Here is an 8,609-nt window from a genome sequence, read left to right on the forward strand (position 1 = left end):
CTACATAAGGGTAAGCTCGGACGGCCTGCTTGAAGATGACGGCGTGGAGCATGCAGCGACCGCTTGACGCCATGAAACCAGACATCAGCATCCAACTCGGGAAGATCTAGGAGGAGGAACTCACGGATTGTTGTGGTGATTGCCCTGGAGAGTGACGGTGGTGACAACAAACGACGGTATGCCACTGGTCATTGCGCGGATCTTGCAAGGGGGTTGTTTCTACGCTAGATTAACCAAACAATTTCCATTTTTAGTTGATACCATTTACAGGACCCAAAATTACGTTTGTGTTTCCTTTCCTAAAGGTTCTACAAGTACCCCAGTACCCCAGAGAAGTCGCCACATGGCCTTGAAGATAGTACGTTGACTATGTTTCTTGGAAAATTTGTGGCTCGCGAAGAAATAATTATATGATTCAGGTGATCAATCTATGGTTTTGATTTGGTGTTTGTAAGTGTTGATACATTTCTCTACAAACTTGGTTATAAAGTATGTTTTTTGAATAATGCTATATAGAATTTAATTTGGCAAGGAGGGCGTATATTGTGTAAGCATGTTTCATGATATACCTAGTAATACTAGTTTCCTAATTTGTATTCTATGTATGTCCAGATGTTGTACGCAAGAAAGCATAGCATGTTTCACCCCTTTTAATTTAGTTGATCCAACTAATGTTGAAAAAGTCACAAGAAAGAAATGAAAGGAAAGGAGAAAACTAATACCTTGACGAGCCTATGCAGCTCCATTTTTATATCTCATAGAAGCAATAAACCTAATATGCATGCCATTGTCTATGTTGAAAACACTTGAAAAGATTAATGGTTGGTTCTTCGGCATATTAGAATAATATAAGAGCACAAAATATTGCATCACCTCCTTATAAAGGGAGTAGAATGAACCACAGGGGGGAGCATATTTTCTGCTAGGTCAGTTGACGATATAAGGAAAAAGTCATGTTGTTGGATATTGCACTATTAGGGGAGCATGTGAAACCAGAGGCAAAAAGATATTGTTGTACCAAATAAACCGTTCTGATACACCATTTTTTTGGGGGGAATACACTTAGCAGCGTATTATTTCATTGATAGAGAAGAAATAGAAGTTACAGGGAGTTACAGGGTGCACCCTTGCAGACGTACACAAGCCGGTGTCTGGGAGGGCGCAGCGATGAGCAGAGGGAGAGGATGCTCAGCCTCGAAGCAGGGGGTCAAGCTACAGGTAAGATGCTAGCAATCCCGGTGGCGCTCGCCTTGGCCCAAAGGTGGGCATCGTCCTTGATGCTCTTGATCAGGACCTCGGTGGAGGGGCGAAGGCCGTCGAATATGGCCGCATAGCAATGCTTCCAAATTGCCCAGGCGGTCAGCATGATGATGGAGTTGAGGCCTTTTCTCAAAGAGCCAGGGGAGGCCTCCGCGGCCGCGGTCCACCATGCGAAGAAGCTCGCGGTGCCATCAAGCGGCAGGGCGACTAGACGGCACCAGGAGAGAATCTCGTGCCAGGTGATGCGAGAAAACACGCAGCCGGCGAGAAAGTGGTCGATCGACTCCACCTCCTGGTCGCAGAGAATGCAGGTAGGGTCGGTGGATAGGCCGCGGCGCACACGCCGCTCTGCGGTCCAGCATCGGTCGAGGTAAGCAAGCCAGAGGAAGACCTTGTTGTTAAGAGGGGCCGAGCTTTTCCAGAGAAGTTTCCAGCATGGCGGCGCGGTGGAGCCGTGGAACAGCGCGCGATAGCAAGAGCTGGCGGTGTAGGATCCGTTGGTTGTCCAGTTCCAGATGAGGCGATCAGGCTCATCAAAGAGGACGACCAGCTGTAGCTTGCGCCACAAGCTTACGTACTCGATGACTGCCTGGGGCCGAGGGTGCCGTGGATATCCCCAATCCACACACCATTGACGAGCCCATCGCGGACCAGCGTGCGGCGGCACCGGCGACGCAGTACAAGGGCGGTGAGGGTGGGGGCGAGCTCGGGAATGGAATAGCCATTAAGTCAGTCTAAGCATGAAAATGAGCTAAACTATGATTCATAGTTTTGAAAACAAAGAAATGCCTTTTTCAAAACTGCTCTTAAACTATGGGGATTCTGAGAAAATGTTCTGCATGAGAAGTGATGGCATTATCCAAGCTTGCCAACGCTTCTGACAAAATACGCGTTAGTTCAATGATTGGGATTAATATTTTGTTAACCACATCAAACTGATAGTGTTTGTGTAGTTCAAGGACGTCATCAGGCGAAAGCTTCATTGCACGCCATGGGACTGATGATCGGGTGAGGAGGGAGTTGGCTCAAATCGGTTTGGCAGTCGCTGACTGTGGGAGAGGTGGCGGATGACGTATAGATGACGTATGATACCGACCGGATCCAGCGGAGCGACCTCCATCCACACATGGCCGCCAATCATCATCCGTGATTGATTGGATACAGGTGAGATGCAATGATCGAATACACCAGGCACGACCAGAAACAATCAAAGGTCAAAAAAATGTGCTTCATATATAGACCTTCAAAAGAAGTAACATAAAGAGAAGTGCAGAAAAAACAATAGGACCATGGGCAATGTAACCAAGAATTTCCTCTTTTGCGTCTATGTTCCATGACCGTAATCATACATCACTAAACCAGGTTCCGCAGTAAAAGTGGGAACCAACTTAAACCCTGCTCTCCAACCATATACTCAAACTCATCACCACAGGGTGATACAACTACTCTTTCGCTAGACAGACGTGGAACAATCTCCAAACAGAGTGGAAACGACTGACAAGACAAAAACTTGAACATACAACAAACCAACGAATAGACCAGCATGGGACTCCCAAAACCCAGTTGCTTTTGATGTTTATAAGGTGTGCTCCATACTCTTTCGACAAGTTAATACAGCACAGAAACACTTCTGACAAAAACCGACACAACCAACAACCGTGAAAACCCTATCTTTCAAGGTTCTTTTTACCTCACACAGATATATCAATATAATTTTGGTTCAAGCTATATTAGGAGGCAAAACCCGACTCTCCCGACAACACATGCGGCTCTGGACGTCCTCTGGTGAGGCAGAACCCAAATGATCCGACCGGTTGACCTTGAAGACTGACCATTGACCAAGCTGCACCACCGACGATGCAGCCCAAGGACTGACCCTGCTTAGACTGACTTGACGACTGCTTGAGACCAGACCGACAGGACCCAACAATGACTCGAACGACAAAGACCTCCCCAAATCTGACTAGTCCCAAGCAAGTAGCTAAGGTACACGTCCAACCGGGTATCTGCATGAATAATGTAACATCAGAATCCGACCAGACCACCATGACCGACCCAATGCAACACATATATACCATTAAATTTGTTTGAATGGCTCAAGAGAAATATCATACCTTCAGCCAAAGTTGAACCCACCCGATGGAACCGAGTTCTGCTGACTTCCAAAGTTGAAGCCATTCTGGGCATTATCACCTGAGGGCATGACCTCATCTTCCTCCTCCAACCAGTAGGACTCAAGCATCTTCACTGCCTTCTCATATATTTCTGTGTTGTCATGGCTCTGAAGGTTCTCAATCTTTTCCAGTCCCTCAGCATCATCAATCATCTGCGCATAGTTGTTGACATCCCCTGCTCCAAGGTTCTTTTCTGCCTCCCCAACCTTCAGGATGTTCTCAAGACCTTCCAAGCAAACTGTTACAATTCTGGGATCCGGGCAAATGAGCAGATCACAGAGCGGCTTGATGCAACCCTGGGCAACAAGATACCTGCTCAACATTTCATGCAGACAAATGATATTAGAATACCAGCATGAAAATATGTACTAGTAACAATAACAAAGCACAAACAGAAGCAAAAAACAGAAGTTCACATACTTAATCTGATCATGTGTTCCACCAGAAGTGGCATTTGAAATTGCCCAAGCTGCCTCCTTCTTAATGTCAAATTCAGCACCTTGCAGGAGATGGACCAGCGGACCAATAATGTTTGCCTGGATAACAGCCTGGAGACAAACAAAAAAATTAGAACTGTGGTATGCTCTATAAAGAAAACAACTCAAGCATGAACATTAACAATGGATCCCTTGCTAATTTATATAGATGACAATGAAAAAAGAGAAACTGGCTTCTCAAAACAAGGTTGGATGTACAGGATTGTGGAATTGGTGCTAAGCAATACAAGCCAGTGCCTTTCCTTTTAGAGAATATCACTATACAAACTGACAACACAGGGCACAAACCTGAATCTGGTCCCGGTTACCAGCTGTGATGTTTGAGATTGTCCAGCATGCTTCTTTCTTGATGCTTTTCTTGTGGTTGGTAGTCAAGAGGTTCAAGAGACAGGGAAGTGCTTGGTGATCAATGACACACTGCATCGAGATAAATTATTAAATACAAACACAGAACAACAAGATATCAGGTAAAGTGAAATTGCAAACACAGGTATGGTACTACAAACCTAGTTAACTAATGCATGTGAACAGCTATGTATTCATCAAATAAGCCTTTATGCAAAAATAGATAAGTAGATCAAAATAACTAAGCATTGGACAGAAAAATAGATAAATACTAATAGCACATTCATCTACCATGCTCACATGAGTCATAGCAACAATCATTTAAAACAGTTGCCATACATTGCCAGCAGTGGGGACACCAGAACCAAATATAATTTTAGTAACAGAAGCCAGATGACAATCCAGCTTGGCAGTTTGAATTGATTATACACAGCAGGAAAAAGAATTATCAAACAATTCATCTAAATTATGAAAAGAGAGGGACCAACAAAGCTAAATAAATGAGCTGCTATTCAACAAAACACATCTAAGAATCATAAATTCCATGAACCAGCACTGCAATTCAACAACCAACATAGCTAAATAAGCTCCGACATAAACAAACATTGTAGAACTTACAATAGCTGTCTAGTTATTTTATCACTTTCATGAGCTATAAGTCATGTTAAAATTTATAGACATTTGAGGACACACAGTAAAATACCCAAGGTACTACTAACTACCACATGGATAACAAGGAATTACAGCTTTAATCATCAAAGTAACAGCAGGTAATATATAAAAAGAGAACAGCCCTCAAATGATCTGACCTGAGTCTGCAAATCATCACCAGTGACAATGTTACCCACCGTGCGCAGAGCTGGAATGAGAACAGAAGCCGAAGGGTGCCTAAATCAAATAATAGGAGTTAGCACATCAACCATATGTAGCTGAGGGAAAAGGTGAACATGAAAAATGCTCTTACAAGAGAAGCTCCACAAGCCGAGGAAAAACACCAGACTCAATCACGGATTGGATCTTGTCATTAGTTCCATCAGAAAGGTACGAGAGAGCCCAGCAGGCATCAGTTAGCACCTCCTCATCCTGAGAGTGGATAAGGCGCTGCAGTGCTGAGAGAGCCGGTTTGACCTGCCCAAGCACACACAGATCAACTCATAAGCATCATTTTTATAGCAAGTTCAATCAGTGAGACAACTTCACAGAATTAAACCTGTTCAAAATTTGGCTGTGGTTTCCCACGGCAGAAGTTGGAGAGTGTCCATGTGGCATTCCTGAGCATCGAGAGCTTGGCATGCTCATTGAGCTGCTGCAACAAAGGGAACAGACCACCACTTCCAAGCACAAGGTCACGGCACTTTGGAGAGTCACCAGCAACATTCCCCAGAGCCCAAACAGCCTGAAAATACAAATATGAAACATACAACATTAGCATCACGTCGTAAAGCCTCTAAAAGAAAAAAAAAACTTCTGAGTTGTTCTCATGCCTGTTCGCGGACATCCTCACTAGGAGAGCTGAGTAGCTTGACAAAGATGGGCACAGCACCATACTCAACCACCACTTTGGTGTTGTCTGATGTGCCTGACGCGATGTTGGTGAGCGCCCATGCAGCCTCGAACTGTAACAGAAAAAATTAGGTAAACATGTGCCACTTTGAGTGATTAAATGCAACTACAATAAATTAACATAACTTCATCATAAGGATTGTTCTCACCTGGAGTTGGGGATAGTCCTCCCGTGTGAGGAACTCAATGAAGCGAGGCACCACGCCTGTGTTGATCACTTCCTCAATTGGAGGGCTTCGCTCTACAAACATTGAGCAACATATCAGCAGGCGAACCAAATAATCAGTGTTGAATATTCAACAAATGGTGTAAGCCAAAAAAACAAGCATCCATTGTTTCCCTAATTATTATTTTCATAAGCATTGCAGGATCACATTACTGTAACAATGTTACCTAGATCGACAAACAGCTGACTCAGAAGATCAGCAGAACATTGATTTAAAAAGGCAACAGTTAAATCGAAAACTATGATACGGTGCAGGAGCATCCAAAAGATGAATGGAATTGACACGTTCAGTGAATTTTAAATCTCAGAGAGTAATATGGGGACAAGTAATTGATTTTGCCCCCACCTAATACGCAAGTAAACTAAGACCTATACTGGTGGTTTAGCGACGAGCCCACACGCAAATCTAGAACTGGCAGACCTCTCGGGTTATTAATCCACGATTTCACCAAAACCATCCTAATTTCATCCCTTGTAGTTCAACTAGGGCAAAAAATATTCTCCAGAGACATCAGCAGATGTAAATTCAAGGCTCACCGATGGAGAGCAGCTTCCGGAACTGGGTGGTGGCCTCGAGCTGCACGGCGTTGTCGTCCGAGAGAACCGCCTGCACCATCGCGGGCAAGCCCTCCAGCTGCACGCGAACACAGATCCGAAACAGTCAGATCGAGAATCCCCAATCAGAGCCCTTACGAACAGACCAGATCGAGAGAGAGAAAACGAGGGACGGGGGGCGTACCTTCTGCTGGAGAGCCGAGGAGTGGCCCATCTGCGGCGCGCCACCGGCAGCGGACGCGGCGCCGGCCGGGAACCCGTCGCGGCGCTTCTTCTGGAGGTTCGCGTCGCGCTGATTCTTCCGGATCTCCACCATCTGATCCTCCCGCCGCCGGCGCCCGTCCTCGGCGTCGACGGACGCCTTGTAGCGGCTGCGCCGCACCTCGGCCCGCTCGTTGGGCCGCAGCGACATCGTCGGAGAACCTCGAAACCCTAGGGGGGAGGAGTGGGGGTGCGCACGCACGATGCGGTTGGGCTCGATTCGAAAAAGGGGAACGGGAGGGGGAGATGTGTGGGCGAGGTGGGGGGATTTTATAGGTGCTCAGGAGGGGCACGAAAGGAAAAGTTGGGAGTATGACGGTTGTTGAGCTGGATGTACACGGTATCGCACGGGTACATCTGGAAATAGTTGGAGAGTTTGAATTTTGAAAGGCTGGAGTACTTGGCTCGCAAGTTTGCGGTACTATTTGTTCTTTTTATGACGGTTATTACTGCTACTTGCTGGTTTTGCGGGGATCCTAACTCACCCACATGCTCCAAAAAATTTCGAATGGAGTACTCCCTCCTTTCATCTATATAGGGCCTAATGCAAAGTTGCTAATCTCGAACCACATTAATATCAAAATTTAAAATTCCCGCGCTAGGCGTCGGTTGTAAGGGGAGGACAAAACAGGATCTCACCCTGCCGTCTGATTGCATCAATGCCAGGCGTTCGATCGTGATGTCGTGTTCTTCCTCACATCGCCTCTCTGCTCCTATGTACTCCCTCCTTCCATCTATATAGGGCCTACTGCGTTTTTCGTGGCTAACTTTGACCAAATGTTAGAGCAACAATATATAACATGCAACTTACACAAAGCACACCGTCAAATTCGTATGTGAAAAGAGATTTCAATGATATAATTTTCACATTATGCATATCATGTACTATTAATCTTGTCAATAGTCAAAGACCGTCTTGAAAAACGCATTAGGCCCTATATAGATGGAAGGATGGAGTAGTGTGTTATGTTCCTCACTTTCTCCTGTGATACGAGGTCACAACCCCATTCTCGCCGTGCTCGCATCTGCGGCGACCAATGCCTCGGTAGGCTCGCAACATCGTTGCCTGTTTCGTAGAAGTGCGCAGGTTCATAATTTTGTGCTCGCAACATCATCGGAGGTCCACCCGGCTTGCAGCATGGGCTCGCAGCATTACCGGGTCTGCCACGCTCGCAACATGGGCTTGCAGCATCATCTGAGGTCCTTTCGCGCACGCAACATGGGCTCGCGTCATCACTGGCGACCCGCGCCCTCCTTGCAACATCCCAACCTACACCCATAGCATGAGCTGGCCTTGAAGCACCGACCGTCGGGCCTTGCAGCAGCGCGCGGGTGAGCGTGGTGTTCGTGGGTCTGATTGGACGATGATGTTTGTGGGTGGGTAGGGAGAAGTGGGGCATGCTCGTTGGGGTGTGATTCTGGTGGTGATGGTGCTACGGTTCGGGTGGTACGCGCAGGGAGGCATGACTCTGGTGGTTGAGCTCGCCGGAGGTGTGAGATTAATGTCCTGCAAGAGCACACGGTGTAGCACTTTCATAATAAGTGATGTGTCAAACTCACAGGAAGCCAAATGGAAGGCACTACTAACCCCAAAACTACGTTGTCACCGACATAGTTCCGTACGCGTCCAAACCGGAGTTTGGAAATAGTCGAATCTATCGGTTGCTAGGGAAAGAGAATAAAAATGAGGTTTTATCTTGTAACACCCACGATGCGGCTATATCTCCC

General features: G+C 46.3%; 1 protein-coding gene across 1 annotated transcript; it reads right to left on the bottom strand.

Annotated features, from left to right (window-relative positions):
* Positions 1-2,559: 2,559 nt before the first annotated feature.
* LOC125550706 (importin subunit alpha-1b) lies at positions 2,560-7,140 on the bottom strand. The gene is made up of 11 exons (XM_048713778.1): positions 6,805-7,140; positions 6,603-6,699; positions 5,989-6,080; positions 5,761-5,892; positions 5,487-5,672; positions 5,241-5,404; positions 5,086-5,164; positions 4,220-4,348; positions 3,855-3,982; positions 3,375-3,746; positions 2,560-3,266 (listed from the first exon to the last, which is right to left on the bottom strand). Exons 1-10 carry the CDS (start codon positions 7,030-7,032, stop codon positions 3,377-3,379), a joined length of 1,605 nt encoding a protein of 534 aa, XP_048569735.1. The 5' UTR covers positions 7,033-7,140; the 3' UTR covers positions 2,560-3,266; positions 3,375-3,376.
* Positions 7,141-8,609: the final 1,469 nt, after the last annotated feature.

Source organism: Triticum urartu, chromosome 1, assembly GCF_003073215.2.
Source record: "Triticum urartu cultivar G1812 chromosome 1, Tu2.1, whole genome shotgun sequence".
In the NCBI taxonomy this organism is placed as follows: Eukaryota; Viridiplantae; Streptophyta; class Magnoliopsida; order Poales; family Poaceae; genus Triticum; species Triticum urartu.